We start from the raw sequence: 21,284 nt of genomic DNA on the forward strand, positions 1-21,284 counted from the left end.
CATAACTACCAATTGTTTTTAACGGATGCAATTTTTATAGTGAATTGCTTCTTCGCCATGATAAATTTCCTTACAGTGAATTGTTATTGTTGAGAAAAGATTAACTGCTCCCGAATATTATCTAATATTGAAATACTTCTTCTACCAGTATTTTCTCTTTTCCAGTACCAGTATTTTCACTTTTCCTGGCGTGAACGTGTTAATATACTCAAAGAGTAAAAAGTACGCTTTTTTAGCTACATTCTTTTTTTAAAATTACCGTTACTGAATTAATGAATTGCTTATGTTCCATTTTTAATATACACAAAAAGTTAAATATAAGCTTTTTTTAGCTACATTCTTTTTTTTTTTTTTACCTCTAATCCAGGGTTTCTTAACCTGTGGTTCATGGACCCCTTAGGGGTCCATGGGTCATATTTTGGGGGTCCGCCAACTACTCCTAATTTTCAAAACGTTTGGATCAATAATATTTAAACATTGATCTTTTTTTCTTTCTAAAAGGTGAAAATACATACATATTTGAAACTAGGTGATCGAGATACCCCAAATTCAGTGCTGACTGCACACAGCCCTCTAATATCCCTGTCATATTTTTAACATCCTCCACTAACCGGCTTTCAGTTTGCATCATCAGGGGCAACCCCCTGATGACGTCCGCTGTGCTATTTCTTATCATCCCCTACGTACATTTGATACCTTGTCCAGGTTACTAGATCTAGAATTTTATACTAAGAAGAAAGCCCAGTTTTTGAAATCTGGAACATTAACAAACTTGGATTTGGTATACCACAAAAACTTCTGGTTGAGGCATCTCTCAAAGTTACATATCGTATTGCCAAAAGCAAGTAACCGCCGACTATCGGAGAGACGTTAATTAAGCCTTCAATTTCAACGCCTTATGTACGCTGAAAATGGTTGAATTAGTTTGTGGACTGGAACAGAGAAAAAAAACTTGAAGCTATTCCATTGTCAAATGATGTAATACATTCAAGAATAGTTGAAATTTCTTGCAATATCTTGAAACAGATCGTCGATGAATTGATACTATCAAAGTGGAATTCTTATTTAGTGAGTCTCTTTTGCAAATTACAAAGGCAGTTGATATTGTAGCAATGTTAAATGTTTTCTTTACCAAACACGACTTTGACAGGAGAGAAAAACTTCATTCACTTTGTACAGATGGAGCACCTGCTATGATTGGCAATAAATCTGGTTTTGCCCTGTTGGTAAAAAAAGAGTCTCCTAATGTTCTTGTTACTCATTGTTTTTTGCATAGACATGCACAGGCTACAAAAACTCTTCCAATCAGCTTAAAAGAAGTATTATCAATAGTTATTAAAACTGTGAATTTTATTAGAAGTAGAGTTTTTAATCATCGTCTTTTTAAAACATTATGTCAAGAAATGGACGCAGAACATGAGATACTTCTGTACCACACAGAAGGGCGCTGGCTGTCCCGAGGGCAGGTTTTGAAACGAATTTTCATTTTGAAACAGAAGTATCACTTTATCGAGAAGAAAAAGATAACCCGCTCTTCGAATATTAAAAAAAAAAAATTTACATATAAATTGGCTTACCTGGCAGATATTTTTAACCACATGAACAATATCAGTCTTTTAATTCAAGGGCGAGATACCACCATCATGGATGCAACTCAGAGATTACAAGCATTCTTATTAAAAGTGCCGCTTTGAAAAAATAGAATTCAAAATGAGATTTATGCAAACTTTCAAATATTGGACGAAGTGCTTTCTGAAAATGGATCTTGGCAAGATAATTTGTTACTGAATAACTTGAAAAATGAAATCTGTAAACACCTGGAAGTACTTCGAGTTTCATTTAAAAAAAATTTTAATTTGGATGAGATAAATATAAAAGATGAGTTGAGGATTCGTAATCCTTTTACTTTGTGATATTGACTGTATCGATAATGTGAACCTTGTCAAAGATGAGCTTATTGATCGTAGAACAAAGTCCTTGCTAAAAATGGATTTCGATTCAAAAACACTCGAAGAGATCTGGTCTTCTGTGAGAGAAGCCTACCCATTGCTTGTAAAGAGAGCTATGGCAGCTATAATTCCGTGCTACAGTGTATCTTAACGAAGCGGGATTTTCCACTCTCGTGACAATAAAAACAAAATATCAAAATCGATTGAATATTGAACAGGATATTCGCGTTGCTTTGTCGAAAGCCATCCCTCAATTCAATTTATTAATAAAGGAAATGTAGTAACAACCTTCACATTAAAAATTTTAGTTTTAAAAATTTTGTATACTATTAAAATAATGAAATTAAATGTTTTCTAATAATTGATGTTTTTTGTAAATATTTTTTTCGCAGGGGGGTGGTCCGAGACATCTTAGGTCCATTGTACCAAAAAGGTTAAGAAACACTGCTCTAATCAATTAATGAATTGTTTATGTTTCAGCTTGACACTCAAAAAGTAAAAAATTACGCTTTTTTTTTCAATCGGTTAGTTTGGGTCCCTAACCGAAATGAAGTAAAGACAAAAAAATCCGATTTAACCCTTTCCGGAACGTCAAATTTTTATTGAAAATTTTAGTCGCTTTAGTGGAAAATTTAGTTCTTAAAATTTTAGTCATTCCTAGCGTTTTGATTTTCTTGGGCACCTGGGTCACGAAGCGACCCCTATCCCATTCATCTAGAATTTTAACACTGTTTTGGTTGAGCGTTGAGGTAAGCAGGAAGTGGAGTTGCTTTTACGAATGTTTCAAGCACTTTGCTTGAATAACTAAAAAGGAATCAAAAAATAAAATTAGCAGCTTGCTCTATAGTTGTGTTTGTTTGAAATTTTAGTCATTGAAACTGAAGCGGAATACTTGTGCTCATTGTTGTTTAAAGAATAGTGGTTGATAAACGTTTAAAAACAATTAGTTTTACATTTCTAGTGATTTGTAACATTTGTTGAATTAGTGTTGCCAGACTGGTTACACTGTATTAAAATTGGTAAAAATGAATTACTCCGATGTAAGAATTATTTCATTTCATAGCCAATTAAAATACCCACCACATTTTGACCTAAACAAACTATAAATAATAAAATGAAATAAAAATTTTAAAAAACTACTTCTTTTAAGAGGTGTTAAAAAGGAGAAAATAATTATACTATTATCCATATCTCACATTAAAAACGTAAATATCGTAATAAACTTATATCACCACAAAAAGTTCTCTTCTTTATCCACGTCTTCCGAAAAGTATCTGTTTTACGCTTCTTGTTTCAACTGAAACAAAAATTACTTTCTTCTTTTTTGGACACTTAAAAAAGTGCTTTACTTTTTACCCAAGCTTTTATAAAATGATTGAGAATTAACACATCTCACTCAAAGTACTTTAAAATACTATTCAAACTGATGTAATCACTATTTCATACAATATTTTAATATAATTACTAAATATTAAGATATAAAAATTTTAACTCTCAGAATGCTAATTTTTGATGTCCTAATAGTGAAAAGGGTTCACTACTTCAAAAAGCAGGGTCCATACGGTCCTTAGAAAATTTAAAAAGAATCAGAACAATTTAGAATATAAAATATGATTTAATAAGTTTGCAATCCCCACTTTACTTAAGATTTACAAATAAATATAAGCATACTCAATGCTATTAAATACTAATAAGCTTTTCTCAAAACATTTCATAGAGGCATAGGTAATAACAAACAGAAGCTTTCATAATTTTGCTTAAATGTTAAAGTTTCACACGATAGCGCTGTTCTAAATTGCCTGCTTACCAGCAAACAAAGTAACGTTTTATATGAACTTTTGAGTCGTTTATATGTAGTGATGGAGAAAAACAGATGTTCATGCATTTAAACGTAAACTTAGCTGCCACTAGAAGAAGTTTTTTCCCCAAAGCATTGAAAGTTGGCAGCCTCGAAAATGTGATGCATCGAATTTTCAATTTTGTAATGAAAGCTAATAAAACGAACACCTTTTAAAAAATTTTACCTAAGGATAGTGCGAACTGTAAAAGGCTCCAAACGTGATAACCGTGACTGAAAATTTATAACTAATAAAAACATTGAGCAAGTTATCTGAATAAGTGACACGCAAGTTGACTGCAGATCAAATTTAAGAATTTGAAAATCACGTATGAAGACATAATTTATATGCAATCACTAGGAAAGTTTGTCCTCAAATAGTAGCATTGGCGTCCTTGCAGACATAATAAAAACTACGTGCTGCGTATTAATTTGCTTTCCTTATATTTACCTTTCATAGTCTTAATATTTTTGTTTTTACTTAACAAAGATAATTAATAATGATTTTGACCACCACTTCATATAAATAATTTAAGTATTTATACAAAAGTCTTAACCACGTCTTTTAAAAATATTAACTTCCTGCATAGTTAAAATTGTAACAAAGAATCTTAAAGTTAAAATTGTAACAAAGAAACTAGAAAGATAAAAAGTATCAGATATGGGCTTTACATGAAATAAATTAAACAGAACATAATTATTGCCATTAACGGCTTGAATTACTATTTTTATTTTAAAAAAATGATATTTTGTTATCGCCTTTTTAAATGAAAGCTGGGATTGGAGTTGTAATAAAAGTAAGTAAATTCCATTCCATTTATTTATTATTTAATCGCATGTGAGCTATAAGCTAGAGTTTGTCTCGTTTTATTAATTAAAGCTGTTGAGTTAAGGTTGCTATGACAATAGAATTATTTATAGTTATTACTTATGTAAATAAAAATGTTGTTTTTCAATGATATTGGTGTCAGAATATTTATTTCAGATGAGTTAAAAATCACGTGTTCTACTGTTTAATAGTTCTACTGTAGAGAACTTATTAAATATTAAACTTTCTAATAGCCTCGCAACTGTTGTCCAAATTTTTAAGGCATATTGCTTTTTTTAAATTAAAAAGTACAAAGTTGTTTGATGATAGAGAAAATTCATATACCTTTGACTGTCACAAAATAAAAACTTTAAGTATGTATTTATTATGAAGAAAAATCTAAAATTATGCAAATTTTAATGGAAAATCGGTAGTTAAGATAATCAAAGTAAAAATATTCTTTTCAAATACTCTAGTATCACGTTTTATTTCAAAGACATAGTTCTACTGTACAACGACAACCATTCATTGATGAAAGTAATTTAAACAAATCATAATATGTATATTTTTACCGTCTAGATTGCCTACATATTCTACTGATACTTATTTTGAAACTTTAAAAACTACTGGAATTGCTAAAATGCATACAGAAATATTTAGCACTAAAATCAATGGTAAAAATATACTTGAGGGTGCCCCTTGGCGACTTATGTTTGGCGCCATTCCTGTTTGCGTGGAACACCGTGGTAACAGGAATCGCGGCCAAAACATAATGATATTTCAATAAAACATTGGAAAATTTCAACAAAACATCGGCCAAAACTTTATAAAATTGTAATGAACCCAATATAAGAAAAATTAATAAACCGAATAAAATGCATTTTGAATCGAAGCAAAAATTAATGGAGTAAGCGCAGAAAGAAAAGGAAAAAAACAACTCCCACAAACAGGACATTTATAGCTATTACTAATTAAGCCTTCATTCATACACCAGTCAATCACTGCTTTTTTTCCATTGTCATTCAATTCGTACAGAAACTTAAGATTTATCTTATTTACTGTAGTCATTTTTAGGACCAGAAGCAAAAGTAACCTTACCAGCCGGTATCCAACGTAGAACTAACAGACCTCTGAAATTAAATATACCGTTGAACATTTAAAAATAACGCTAAAATCTAAACCAATCAGAATCACGATTGGGTTTCTACATCGCCCAGCTAGGCGATCAACCGCAATCACAACTTGGCGAAAATCAAGGAGCACCCTCAAATATAGTCTACCCGACAGGTGTATATTTAAAGATAAGTTTGTTAAGGTTTAGAGTATGTAAATTATGTATGACAATAATATTTACATATAAATACATATGCCTTTTGTTGACTCCAGCAATGGTTTAAAAGTAATTCATTCACTATTAATTTTACCGAGGGATATGTTTATTTTAATTGTTAGTTAAATTTCTTAACATGCTTGGTTAGATTTGATATAAGATGTAATATGCATACTGTGTTCTGTCTTCAAAATATTTTTTGTAGTACTTGAGCTTTGAATTTTTTTTTACTATTTCCTTCTTTATTATTTAATCTAAAAGGAGAAATTCTTAACAAACAAACAATACTTAACGCATTACGTATAAATTTATTTTATTCTATTTGTCCTCATGCGATGCTACTGTAACAAAGCATACGATAAATATTTTAACTTATTGTCATGGAATAAGAAATAATTGATTGTATTGTATCTATGTGTAAATTATGGTTACCAAATTTATTCGCAAGCAATGATGAAATATACAATCTTGCCGAAACATGTAACTTAATTATTTCTCTCGGTAATTGTAATAAAGAATTAAGTCGGTATACTAGGTTTTGTGCTTTGTTTCTATAAGCTGCATCTAAAAGCAATCGTGGTTTGTGGATCATTTAATTGTGGTGCGGTCAAAGCAGAAACACAGAAGTTAGTAAATGATTTTAATAGGCTGCAGACCGACAGCTATTCACATACAATTAATAAAAAAAAAAAAAACAATAACTTTCTTCTACAGTATATTTTTAAATTTAAAAGTAATTCTAATAAAATTTTAACACAGTGTTATAAAGAAATGATTGGCACTTGTCGAACGGTATATTTTTAAATTTAAGAGTAATTCTGTTAAAATTTCAGTCATTTTAACACATTGCAACAAAGAAATTATTGCCACTCGTCCGACATTATATATTTAAATTTAAAAGTAATTCTGTTAAAATTTTAGTCATTTTAACACATTGTAACAAAGAAATTATTGCCACTCGTCCGACATTATATTTTTAAATTTAAAAGTAGTTCTGTTAAAATCTCAGTCATTTCAACACATTGTAATAAAGAAATTATTGCCACGTGGCAGATGGCATATCTTTAAATTTATAGGAAATTCTGAGGTCGGGATAGCCTGGTCGGTAGGCCGCTGGGCCCATGTCCGAGAGTTCGAACCCCGCCGGCCGAAGACTCCCCGTGTAGTTGGTGACTGATGCACGTAAAAATTCTGTCGAGTCGCAAAGTCCTCCATGTTCCCATAACAAATCAATACTTCTGGGGGTACTGGATTGGAGATCTATCGTTCTCTGATTCAGGTCAAAGTTACGATCTGTGGATGAATGAATGGGTCCGCCTTATAAAAACAGGTGTGACGTATGATGTGGCAGAAGTCGAATTCTTAGCCATAGATGGCGCCACTGAAAAACAAGAAGCGCACCCTCTACCTTAAATTTGCTCGGTTTCACCAAGCAGGCTTGCTAGTATGGCAAGTGGCATTAGAACCAACCAACCAGGAAGTTCTGTTAAATTTTATATCATTTTACAGATGGTACGTACAAATCAATCCGTTGGTCAGCCGGTTTAAAAGTGGTGCATTGCGGTTTAAAACGCAAAAGTTAGAAAATAATTTTAATAGGTAGTATATCAAATGCAATTTACACTTAATGAATTAAAATAAGATTGTCCCCGTCATAGGGCGTGTTTTTAAATTTAAAGGAAATCAATTTTAGTCATTTTAACACATTGTATGCGGTTACTAAAACAAACCGATATCATTTGGTCACCGGTTTGGTCATTGTGCGCTGAAGGTAAAAACGCAGCAGTTAGAAAATGATTTCAATAGAAAGGAGACCAAATGCAATTCACGCATGATTAATTAAAAAATCATTGCCGACCTTCAGATGGTATATTTTTAAATTTGAAGAAAATTTTGCTCTTATTTGAACAACTGCGTGAAAATTTCTATAAGTAAAAATTGTTTATTTTCTTTTTAACTGAAAGTTTCATTGAAATTCGCACAAATAAAATAAACTTAGGCTGTTTTTTTTAAATGTTAATTTTAACACATACAGTACAGGGTGCAGTAAGCACAACGAGGTGAAAAAAAAAGAAACTTTTGAAATTTTCCCACAACTTTTATTATTTTCGCAAAAACTCACAGCATAAACAAAGTTAATTTGTTAAAAAATATTATTTATTTTGCGAATGTCCATTAGGGTTGTAAATAAAATTCTATAGACTTGCAACAAATAATTTACCATTAAATGCAAGTAAAGTACTAAACGTTTTGACCAGAGGAATTGTAACAGTAATTTATGGATGAGAAGAAAAATTGAGATTGTTATAGCCCATTGTTTTTACTCTCAAGAGTCTATAATAATTTATCATCTCCTCTGAGAAAATGACGTAAACTGTTTTTTTTGTTGACGTAAATGCTTGAGACTATTTAGAGTAAACTCATGAATGAAAATGTTTACCTGTTACTGACTGTTTCCTTTTTGAGATATGCATAGTTGAATTTAATGAAGGAATCCGATAAAATAGTCATTTTAATTCATTAAAGATAAGCTCGGATTTTTTGTGTCTGATCGAAACTCTCATTGTAAGAATTTCAATGTTTAGGTAAGTTCTACTTTTCTTAGAAACTAACTTTTTATTTGGTATATTCTTTCTTCATATTTATGTCATGTTCGTAAGTACCACAATATTGAAACAATTTTAAATATAGGTTCGTTACAGTTTTTGCTGCTTTAATCCTTAGCAAGTTTAGCATTGGGTTAATTGCAGTTATAATCCCTAGCAATTTGCATTGGGTTTACCATAATTGATTTTGCAGTTGTAATCCTTAGCAAGTTTTGCATTGGGTTTACTATCGTGATTTTGCAGTTATAATTCCTAGAAAGTTTTGCATTGGGTTTACTATCGTGATTTTGTTGTTGTAATCCCTAACAAGTTTAGCATATTATTGTTAATTTGGTGTTATAATACTTAGCAAGTTTTGTATTGGGTTTACTATCATGATTTTGCTGTTATAATCCCCAGCAATTTACATTGGGTTTACAATCGTGATTTTGCAGTTTTAATCCCTATCAAGTTTTGTATTGGGTTTACCACGTAATTTTACAGCTATAATCCCTATCAAGTTTGCATTGTATTTACTATCGTGATTTTGCAGTTTTAACCCCTAGCAAGTTTTGCATTATTGGATTTACTATCGTGATTTTGCTGTTATAATCCCTATCAAGTTTTGCATTGGGTTTACTATCGTGATTTTGCAGTTATAATTCCTAGAAAGTTTTGCATTGGGTTTACTATCGTGATTTTGTTGTTGTAATCCCTAACAAGTTTAGCATATTATTGTTAATTTGGTGTTATAATACTTAGCAAGTTTTGTATTGGGTTTACTATCATGATTTTGCTGTTATAATCCCTAGCAATTTACATTGGGTTTACAATCGTGATTTTGCAGTTTTAATCCCTATCAAGTTTTGTATTGGGTTTACCACGTAATTTTACAGCTATAATCCCTATCAAGTTTGCATTGTATTTACTATCGTGATTTTGCAGTTGTAATCCTTAGCAAGTTTTGCATTGGGTTTACTATCGTGATTTTGCAGTTATAATTCCTAGAAAGTTTTGCATTGGGTTTACTATCGTGATTTTGTTGTTGTAATCCCTAACAAGTTTAGCATATTATTGTTAATTTGGTGTTATAATACTTAGCAAGTTTTGTATTGGGTTTACTATCATGATTTTGCTGTTATAATCCCTAGCAATTTACATTGGGTTTACAATCGTGATTTTGCAGTTTTAATCCCTATCCAGTTTTGTATTGGGTTTACCACGTAATTTTACAGCTATAATCCCTATCAAGTTTGCATTGTATTTACTATCGTGATTTTGCAGTTTTAACCCCTAGCAAGTTTTGCATTATTGGATTTACTATCGTGATTTTGCTGTTATAATCCCTATCAAGTTTTGCATTGGGTTTACTATCGTGATTTTGCAGTTATAATCCCTATCAAGTTTTGCATTGGGTTTACTATCGTGATTTTGCAGTTATAATCCATAACAAGTTTTGTATTATTGGGTTTACTATCGTGATTTTGCTGTTATAATCCCTATCAAGTTTTGCATTGGGTTTACTATCGTGATTTTGCAGTTATAATTCCTAGCAAGTTTTGCATTGGGTTCACTATCGTGATTTTGCAGTTATAATCCATAGCAAGTTTTGCATTGGGTTTACTATCGTGAGAAACTTTGGTATCTTGATATTGATACTAAAGCATGACTTTTTAAGAAAGTTACGTATTTATAGGACAGTTAACATGATTGTGCTAGTCGGTTTTCCGTTTCTCAAGAAACGACAGATTTTTATAGCATAAATTGGGTTTATCTCATGAAATTTGGAGCTAATGTCGTCCTCAGAGCCTTGGCAGGGCAAGTTTCTAAGAATGATAGTTTTGTTGAAAAGCAATTGGATAGACATTTTACTGATATCGGTATTTATAAGATATTTTTTATAACAGAGATTATATTTTGCAGTCGTTGGATCCATGGCCTTTGTTGTTGTATTAGCAGCCCTCTATTCCTTCGGAATCTATTTTATATTCTTTCATTTGGAATTGGAAGGGGACAGAGTCTATTTCTGCTATAAGGTGGGTTGAGTTGGCGTGGTTGCAATTGACAAGATTGACAACAAACAAGATTTGTCTGAGTTTGATGATGAACCAGAAGTGTCAGAAGCTCATTTGTTTTCGGCGAAAGTAAAAACAAACTGTCCTATAAGACACAGAAAAAGACTCCGGGTATGAAGTATCGAAGGAAGAAGATTTTGTATTCCCCATATTTTCGACTAACTTCTAGAAAATAGCATAACGTGGCTGCATATATGGAAGCAAATTTTTTTTAAAACCCCAGCATCATGGTTATCTACGAAATAAAACATAAAAAAGCGAAACGTGAACCGTTTGTATACATGGATGGTTGCGTCACAAACGTCATGCAAATTCTGCCTCGAACGTATGGTTAGAGTATCTCAAATCATAATCTAAATTTTGCGAAGTAGGCCCGATCGAATATAACAGGCAACAAATCCACAGTCTTCTAGCACATAACAACGACCTGCTCCTATTGGATTTCTCATACATTTGCAGGCTTGTGTGCTCAATATATGCTTATAAACCTTTGGCAAATAGAAGGAAAAATAGCACAATACAGATAAGGAAAGCACGAAGATACAGGTAACAATAGGATTCCAACCCGCTACCTCCACGTTTTGCACAGCGTTTGCGCACCGTTCAGCCTGGTAGACTCCTATATTTTTTATCTAAAGGCAGGGATGTTAATTGAACCTTGCAAAAGATAAAAAACTAGTATATAATAAACCATTAAATTTCCATATTTCTTAATCCTTTCCGGTGTATTATTGCCAGTATGCCAACACTTAATTCAAAGATGTTACAAACCAGTAGAAATTTAAAACTTCTAAAACTAACTTCTAAGGTAAAACTTCTAAAGCTGACCTCTATAACTTCTAATGTAAACTTCTAAACTTTCAAAGTGTTCTTCTCGTAAACTGAAATTAGTGTAATGACTGGAAAATAGCTACCACACCTTCAAAACACGCTACTACTAATATTTCCATTGAATGCTCCTTTCCAACCGACCCAGTTTACCATTTTAAAGAATAAATTCATCGATTAAACTCCATTAAAATTCTAAGAATTTACTACAAATTGTACGTGTCCTACCTCAAAATATAAGTTTCAATAAACTAACGCGCTTCATGGTCTAGCATGTAATAGAGATCTCGAACTTTTCATCTTATCCGGATTGTTAAAGCTACAATCAAAAATGTGCTGGAATATAGCAGACCCAATCCGCATTATCTAAATAATTTATATCTCAAGTCTTCGTGCAGCAGAGAGTCCTTCCTGCAGATGGACTCAAATCCCTATCTCTGTTTAAGAAGTTGGCACTGTTTCTGTCTCTCACAGATTTCTTTTGGCAGCACAAAACCGCGTTTCTTTAGTTCAAACATAATTTTACTCGCTTTAAAAAGTAATATCCTTTAATACTTCAGTTCCAGGATATTTTTAGTTGAAACAGTGTCAGTAAATACAAAATATTCCTTCATACACCGGTTTTTCTCTTAGGCTTTCCCAACTTGTTCTTTCCGTATAAATGATCTCCCCTATCAAACCATGATAAATTCCAACGTGATCCACTTTTTCTTTCCGGAAACCTTCCATACTCTTTGGAATAACTTTACAATCCTGGCTATGGGGGCTTCGAAATCCAACAACAATAACGCTGGCATTGCGGCCGTCAACTAAAAATAAAAAAATTGAGTTATTTTTCCCAAATTCATTCCATTAATTATGTTTTCACTGGATAGTTTAGCCATTTGGCTAGCAATCAACAACTTTTCTAAAGAGTACCTTGATTATGTAATCGTACTCAACAGCAAAATTGTTAATAAATTCGGATGGTTTTCGCAATAAAGAAACAAACAATTACATTTTTATTCTTTTAATACAAGCAAAAAAAAGTAAGCATGGGGAAAACTCTTGAGGTATTGTTTGGTAAGTAAACATGAAACAGCTACATTTATCATTCTAACAAAATAATTGTTCAGTGTAATATAGAAGCATATTAAATAAAAAAAGATAATTAATTACTTTTTTGGTTACAGGATGAAGATTGTTTTGAAACATGTGATAATGCTACTGCTATTGCTTCAATCTCTGATGCATACAGGACAAAGCATCTCTATACCTTTACCAGACATGATTGAAAGTGATGTTTTCAGAAGGTTTCAAAAGGAATTTCATAGCATCCTCAATGATGTTCCGTTTAAGGAGTATGTAACTGATAAAGAACCTGCTTTACCTTTCCAGTTGCTACAACCAGACATCAGAAGAAATAGAAGATCGCCTGGTCCAAAATTCTTAATCCAAGGATTGTCCAGGCCCTTCTGTGGATTGTTCGGAAGTAAGGCTTGTTCTCCATATTCTGCAACATTCACACAAAATTGTGCTCAAGGCTATAAATATGATTATTTTGCTCGGAGTTGTAGACCAGTTCAAAATGGCAAATAAAAGAATTGCTTATTCCTAAATTTAAGAAAATATTGGAAAATGTTGAAGAATCTGGACCAGGACATTCTTGGAAAAATAACAGTTGTCTCAAAAATCAACGCTGACTCATATCTGTAGACCCGTTCAAAATGGCAAATAAAAGAATAGTTTATTCCAAAATTTAAGAAACACTTGGAAAATGTTGAAGAACCTGGATCAGGGCATTCTTGGAAAAATAAGTTGTCTCAGAAATCAACGCTGAATCATATCTGCAGACCAGTTCAAAATGGAAAATAAAAGAATTGCTTATTCCTAAGTTTAGGAAACATTTGGGAAATGTTGAAGAATCTGGATCAGGACATTCTTGGAAAAATAAGTTGTCTCAAAAATAAACGCTGAATCATATCTGTAGCCCAGTTCAAAATGGAAAATAAAAGAATTGCTTATTCCTAAGATTAAGAAACTCTTGGAAAATGTTGAAAAACCTGGATCAAGACATTCTTGGAAAAATAAGTTGTCTCAAAAATCAACGCTGAATCATATCTATAGACCAGTTCAAAATGGAAAATAAAAGAATAGTTTATTCCAAAATTTAAGAAACACTTGGGAAATGTTGAAGAATCTGGATCAGGACATTCTTGGAAAAATAAGTTGTCTCAAAAATCAACGCTGAATCTTATCTGTAGACCCGTTCAAAATGGCAAATAAAAGAATTGCTTATTCCAAAATTAAAGAAACTCTTGGAAAATGTTGTAGAACCTGGATCAGGACATTCTTGGAAAAATAAGTTGTCTCAAAAATCAAAGCTGAATCATATCTATAGACCAGTTCAAAATGGAAAATAAAAGAACTTCTTATTCCTAAGATTAAGAAACTCTTGGAAAATGTTGTAGAACCTGGATCAGGACATTCTTGGAAAAATAAGTTGTCTCAAAAATCAACGCCGAATCATATCTATAGACCAGTTCAAAATGGAAAATAAAAGAATTGCTTATTCCTAAGATTAAGAAACACTTGGGAAATGTTGAAGAATCTGGATCAGGACATTCTTGGAAAAATAAGTTGTCTCAAAAATCAAAGCTGAATCATATCTGTAGACCAGTTCAAAATGGAAAATAAAAGAACTTCTTATTCCTAAGATTAAGAAACTCTTGGAAAATGTTGTAGAACCTGGATCAGGACATTCTTGGAAAAATAAGTTGTCTCAAAAATCAAAGCTGAATCATATCTAAAAAGAACTTCTTATTCCTAAGATTAAGAAACTCTTGGAAAATGTTGTAGAACCTGGATCAGGACATTCTTGGAAAAATAAGTTGTCTCAAAAATCAACGTTGAATCATATCTATAGACCAGTTCAAAATGGAAAATAAAAGAATTGCTTATTCCTAAGATTAAGAAACACTTGGGAAATGTTGAAGAATCTGGATCAGGACATTCTTGGAAAAATAAGTTGTCTCAAAAATCAACGCTGAATCATATCTATAGACCAGTTCAAAATGGAAAATAAAAGAATTGCTTATTCCTAAGATTAAGAAACACTTGGGAAATGTTGAAAAATCTGAATCAGGACATTCTTGGAAAAATAAGTTGTCTCAAAAATCAACGTTGAATCTTATCTGTAGACCCGTTCAAAATAGAAAATAAAAGAATTGCTTATTCCTAAGATTAAGAAACACTTGGGAAATGTTGAAGAATCTGGATCAGGACATTCTTGGAAAAATAAGTTGTCTCAAAAATCAACGCTGAATCTTATCTGTAGACCCGTTCAAAATGGCAAATAAAAGAATTGCTTATTCCAAAATTAAAGAAACTCTTGGAAAATGTTGTAGAACCTGGATCAGGACATTCTTGGAAAAATAAGTTGTCTCAAAAATCAACGCTGAATCATATCTATAGACCAGTTCAAAATGGAAAATAAAAGAACTTCTTATTCCTAAGATTAAGAAACTCTTGGAAAATGTTGTAGAACCTGGATCAGGACATTCTTGGAAAAATAAGTTGTCTCAAAAATCAACGCTGAATCATATCTATAGACCAGTTCAAAATGGAAAATAAAAGAATTGCTTATTCCTAAGATTAAGAAACACTTGGGAAATGTTGAAAAATCTGAATCAGGACATTCTTGGAAAAATAAGTTGTCTCAAAAATAAACGCTGAATCATATCTGTAGCCCAGTTCAAAATGGAAAATAAAAGAATTGCTTATTCCTAAGATTAAGAAACACTTGGGAAATGTTGAAGAATCTGGATCAGGACATTCTTGGAAAAATAAGTTGTCTCAAAAATCAAAGCTGAATCATATCTGTAGACCAGTTCAAAATGGAAAATAAAAGAACTTCTTATTCCTAAGATTAAGAAACTCTTGGAAAATGTTGTAGAACCTGGATCAGGACATTCTTGGAAAAATAAGTTGTCTCAAAAATCAAAGCTGAATCATATCTAAAAAGAACTTCTTATTCCTAAGATTAAGAAACTCTTGGAAAATGTTGTAGAACCTGGATCAGGACATTCTTGGAAAAATAAGTTGTCTCAAAAATCAACGTTGAATCATATCTATAGACCAGTTCAAAATGGAAAATAAAAGAATTGCTTATTCCTAAGATTAAGAAACACTTGGGAAATGTTGAAGAATCTGGATCAGGACATTCTTGGAAAAATAAGTTGTCTCAAAAATCAACGCTGAATCATATCTATAGACCAGTTCAAAATGGAAAATAAAAGAATTGCTTATTCCTAAGATTAAGAAACACTTGGGAAATGTTGAAAAATCTGAATCAGGACATTCTTGGAAAAATAAGTTGTCTCAAAAATCAACGTTGAATCTTATCTGTAGACCCGTTCAAAATAGAAAATAAAAGAATTGCTTATTCCTAAGATTAAGAAACACTTGGGAAATGTTGAAGAATCTGGATCAGGACATTCTTGGAAAAATAAGTTGTCTCAAAAATCAACGCTGAATCTTATCTGTAGACCCGTTCAAAATGGCAAATAAAAGAATTGCTTATTCCAAAATTAAAGAAACTCTTGGAAAATGTTGTAGAACCTGGATCAGGACATTCTTGGAAAAATAAGTTGTCTCAAAAATCAACGCTGAATCATATCTATAGACCAGTTCAAAATGGAAAATAAAAGAACTTCTTATTCCTAAGATTAAGAAACTCTTGGAAAATGTTGTAGAACCTGGATCAGGACATTCTTGGAAAAATAAGTTGTCTCAAAAATCAACGCTGAATCATATCTATAGACCAGTTCAAAATGGAAAATAAAAGAATTGCTTATTCCTAAGATTAAGAAACACTTGGGAAATGTTGAAAAATCTGAATCAGGACATTCTTGGAAAAATAAGTTGTCTCAAAAATCAACGTTGAATCTTATCTGTAGACCCGTTCAAAATAGAAAATAAAAGAATTGCTTATTCCTAAGATTAAGAAACACTTGGGAAATGTTGAAGAATCTGGATCAGGACATTCTTGGAAAAATAAGTTGTCTCAAAAATCAACGCTGAATCTTATCTGTAGACCCGTTCAAAATGGCAAATAAAAGAATTGCTTATTCCAAAATTAAAGAAACTCTTGGAAAATGTTGTAGAACCTGGATCAGGACATTCTTGGAAAAATAAGTTGTCTCAAAAATCAAAGCTGAATCATATCTATAGACCAGTTCAAAATGGAAAATAAAAGAACTTCTTATTCCTAAGATTAAGAAACTCTTGGAAAATGTTGTAGAACCTGGATCAGGACATTCTTGGAAAAATAAGTTGTCTCAAAAATCAACGCCGAATCATATCTATAGACCAGTTCAAAATGGAAAATAAAAGAATTGCTTATTCCTAAGATTAAGAAACACTTGGGAAATGTTGAAGAATCTGGATCAGGACATTCTTGGAAAAATAAGTTGTCTCAAAAATCAAAGCTGAATCATATCTGTAGACCAGTTCAAAATGGAAAATAAAAGAACTTCTTATTCCTAAGATTAAGAAACTCTTGGAAAATGTTGTAGAACCTGGATCAGGACATTCTTGGAAAAATAAGTTGTCTCAAAAATCAAAGCTGAATCATATCTAAAAAGAACTTCTTATTCCTAAGATTAAGAAACTCTTGGAAAATGTTGTAGAACCTGGATCAGGACATTCTTGGAAAAATAAGTTGTCTCAAAAATCAACGTTGAATCATATCTATAGACCAGTTCAAAATGGAAAATAAAAGAATTGCTTATTCCTAAGATTAAGAAACACTTGGGAAATGTTGAAGAATCTGGATCAGGACATTCTTGGAAAAATAAGTTGTCTCAAAAATCAAAGCTGAATCATATCTGTAGACCAGTTCAAAATGGAAAATAAAAGAACTTCTTATTCCTAAGATTAAGAAACTCTTGGAAAATGTTGTAGAACCTGGATCAGGACATTCTTGGAAAAATAAGTTGTCTCAAAAATCAACGTTGAATCATATCTATAGACCAGTTCAAAATGGAAAATAAAAGAATTGCTTATTCCTAAGATTAAGAAACACTTGGAAAATGTTGAAGAACCTGGATCAGGACATTCTTGGAAAAATAAGTTGTCTCAAAAATCAAAGCTGAATCATATCTATAGACCAGTTCAAAATGGAAAATAAAAGAATTGCTTATTCCTAAGATTAAGAAACATTTGGAAAATGTTGAAGAACCTGGATCAGGACATTCTTGGAAAAATAAGTTGTCTCAAAAATCAAAGCTGAATCATATCTGTAGACCAGTTCAAAATGGAAAATAAAAGAACTTCTTATTCCTAAGATTAAGAAACTCTTGGAAAATGTTGTAGAACCTGGATCAGGACATTCTTGGAAAAATAAGTTGTCTCAAAAATCAAAGCTGAATCATATCTATAGACCAGTTCAAAATGGAAAATAAAAGAACTGCTTATTCCTAAGTTTAAGAAACACTTGGAAAATGTTGAAGAACCTGGATCAGGACATTCTTGGAAAAATAACAGTTGTCACAAAAATCAACGCTGAATCCGTATCTTTGATCACAATACAATGCAAAATTTGTGCAACTTTAATTTAGTTGTTAAATCAAAGCAAGAAAATTCTGAGAAGTTATTAAAATTTTATTCAAATTAAGAGTTTATTATTAAGAGGATGCCATATCACGGAAGGAAATTTTCCTCGAAAATGCTCTTTTTCCTTCATTACTAATTTAAAATTTGAAGATTAGAAGGAGTTCAGACAAACCTAGAGTATGCCATGAAATTTCAAATACTGAGAAGAAAATTTTAAAATATAAAAATGAAAATAAATTATGATATGATAACTTAGGATTACGCAACGGTCAAGTTCTCTTCTTATGATTTATTTGCATTTTAATATTTTGAAGTATTTTTTTCAGCAACTGAAACTGCATGACTTACTCTAGCTTTGCCTTGAACTTACTTTTTCTTCCTTTTAAATTTTAAATTAGAGATGAAGGGGAAAGAGAATTTGCTGCAACGAAAATTTCCTCCGCGGTATGGCATCCTCTTAAGGGTGTACCAAATTTGAACGGTATTATATTTCAACGAATTCCAACAGTGCTGATTTAAACAAGTGATATATTAATGTTTGATGTGATATTTTCTTATTTATTTTTCAAATGTAATTTGAATGATCACGTTTTAGCAAAAACGCAAATAAAAAATTTACGATTTCCTATTTTTTATTGTTTTACCTTTTTATAAAAGATATTTTCCAGTGGATACCAAATAAATCAGAAATTTTTAGATTTCTGTATTAGTTATTCTGGTAATCAATAAAAATTTTGATCACCTTGCTCTAAAGCAGGTAAGGTTAAAGATGAAAAATGCGATTAATGAATAATAATTTATTACACCAGGTCGAGTTTACGCTAAGTTTTTATGAAAAAAAAGTTGTAAAGCAATGCTGAAATTTGCGATCTGCAACTGTGGTCGTACATTTACATGTAGTGATGTGGAAAATAACTTTAAATCAACTTTACAACAAAGCAAAGAATCATACATTAAAATATAAATTTAACTAACACTAGAATACCGGACTCACTTTCGGGAGAATGGGAGTTCGAATCCAGCTGGCCGAAGACTCCCAGTGTTGTAAATGGTGACTGGTGCACACTAAATCTGTCGCAAATTCCTTTATGTCCCCATAACAAATTATTCTTCTGGGGTACTGAATTGGAGATTGATCGTTCTCTGGTTCAGGTCAAAATTACGATCTGTGGATGATTAATGGTCAATAACACCCCGAAGGTTTTGCAAAAGTCCTGGAAAAATACAAGCAATACATAAAATCTAATCAGAAGAGAAATTTCGTACATAATCTTGAAAATATAATCCAAAATGAAAAACCGAAAACTCACATTAAATTGGTCAAACAGCAATTTTCTGAAACACACTCAATGTAAAAGACACATTTGAAATAAAAGAAAACAACGCCCTCCATTAAAATGCGCAGTAGAAGAAAAAAATGATAGGGAATTAATTTCGCCCTGTTTTTCTCAATTGTTTAGAGTTAAAAAAATTAAATAGAAAAGGTTTTGTTCTATGGCTTCCGGAGCTGGTACCCCCTGAAGATGTCGGCTTTGGTGGCCATATTTTTATTTCCATTGTTTTTCTTTTTTCTTTATTGCTTCAATTATTCTTTCTTTTGAAAATTTCTGCTTCCTTGCGCGTTTCTTTCAAAGAAAATTCTGTTATTATACTCGTAGAATTAAATATTTTGTATTCTTTTACTTATTTTGCAAGTCACCTCTGTTTTTTTCTAGCAAATTCAAATCTGCAATAAAAAACAGGGGTATAATTTTAAGATTCTGAAGTTGACCCCACACTACCTCCGGGGTAGAGATTGGGAGGACGTTCTGTGCATTTGAATTCCTCATTTTAAATTATTTTAACGAGTGTATTTTTAAATTTTTGAGTCGATGTGTATTTCTTGTGGTATTTTATCGTTTCCATATTTTTTTTTGTACCTTGTCTTTACTCAACTACTTCAACATATTTTATTGCTAAATTAACTATTATTTAAACAGTGAAAGAACACGAACAAGCATTGTTGCTTCTTTTTTTCAACCAGAATTCGTTTTTGTTTAAAATGTCGAAATAAGTTGTATCAGTATTCGTATGCTTTAACAATGTAACCATGTATTTTAATAATGATATAGACAATATTTGTTTTTAAATCTTAACGGCTCTTTCATTTAGTCATCGGATTTCTTGATAGTAATCGACAATGAAGTTCGCAAGAAAATTGTAAGTGATTTCCTTTTACTGATAGTTTTAATTATGTTAGTTTTTTGTTGTTGTAATTACATGATTTTTCTTCACAGCATACTATTAAAAATATTTGAATGTAATATAAACAACTTCACTCTTTCGATCTTGAGGTCAAGGTATTAGGATATTGTTCATTTTTATATTATTCCACGAGTATATTCCTTAATTTTATATATATTTTTTTTAACTGCGAAATCTAGCGTTCTACTAATAACGTTGTTCAAAAATAGAGACCCGCTCAATTGATGGCAACATACAAAATAAGTAAAACGGCTTTTATCTACTTGTTATTTTCAAAATATTATTATATGTAGTTTCTTGCATCTAAAAATTGTTATGTAGTACAAATTAAGTCTCTTAATGACTAATTCAGTACTTTTAACTGAAAAGAAAAAAAGCTGTTATTTTGTTTAATTATAGCTTGTGTGTCCAACAATTAGATCAATCGATCATTAGCCGAATGTTATAACATTTAATATTAAAGAAACTTGTATAGATCAGTGTATCTAACCTGTCATTGATTTCCTTCGTGCCCAATTCATAGTTATGGAACGTAAATGTCAATATCAGTATATATAACATTTCTGAAAAACTTGCAATTGTATCGCTCAGTTTTGCATTAAACGTATCTTGAATTTATACATGGCCTTATCCAAACAATGTGGATTTCCCAAACAATTAAGAAATTTAAATTTTTGCAATACAACATTTGCAGTTACATATATAGTTTAACTTTTATACTTACTCGGGAAGTATAAAAGTAAAGACATACGCATTTAATCATTTCCTCATAAAAATGCTTAAAAAGTAATCTAGTGAACTCACCGAATTTCCTGAACCTCCCAAGTCCGGCTCCCCAGTCAAACGACCCAGCTAGGCCACCACCGTGGTGTTAATCTAAAATCCAAAAAATGCATAACTTTTTGCCATGAAAACTGGCCCAAAAGTGCTCATCCAATTAATTATTTTGCAACGAAGTCTAAAACGAAATAGTAGATATCTCAAATTAATGCTCCAACAGAACGAGTGTTTTATAATACGACCATCGACCTCAT

General features: G+C 31.5%; 1 protein-coding gene across 2 annotated transcripts; it reads left to right on the forward strand.

Moving 5' to 3' along the window:
* Nucleotides 1-4,315: 4,315 nt before the first annotated feature.
* Nucleotides 4,316-14,180, forward strand: LOC107444783 (uncharacterized). Of its 2 annotated transcripts, none has more exons than XM_087164226.1 (2): nt 4,316-4,583; nt 12,585-13,516. In XM_087164226.1, the coding sequence occupies exon 2, from the start codon at nt 12,586-12,588 to the stop codon at nt 12,988-12,990; it is 405 nt and encodes a 134-aa protein (XP_087020352.1). In that variant the 5' UTR covers nt 4,316-4,583; nt 12,585; the 3' UTR covers nt 12,991-13,516. The 2 variants fall into 2 exon arrangements, with proteins under 2 accessions (XP_087020352.1, XP_087020351.1); XM_087164225.1 differs by lacking the exon at nt 4,316-4,583 and adding an exon at nt 8,339-8,509 and having other exon boundaries at nt 12,585-14,180.
* The last annotated feature ends 7,104 nt before the right edge of the window (nt 14,181-21,284 follow it).

Source organism: Parasteatoda tepidariorum, chromosome 5, assembly GCF_982258835.1.
Source record: "Parasteatoda tepidariorum strain Cologne lab strain chromosome 5, Ptep-v5.0, whole genome shotgun sequence".
Classification (NCBI taxonomy): Eukaryota; Metazoa; Arthropoda; class Arachnida; order Araneae; family Theridiidae; genus Parasteatoda; species Parasteatoda tepidariorum.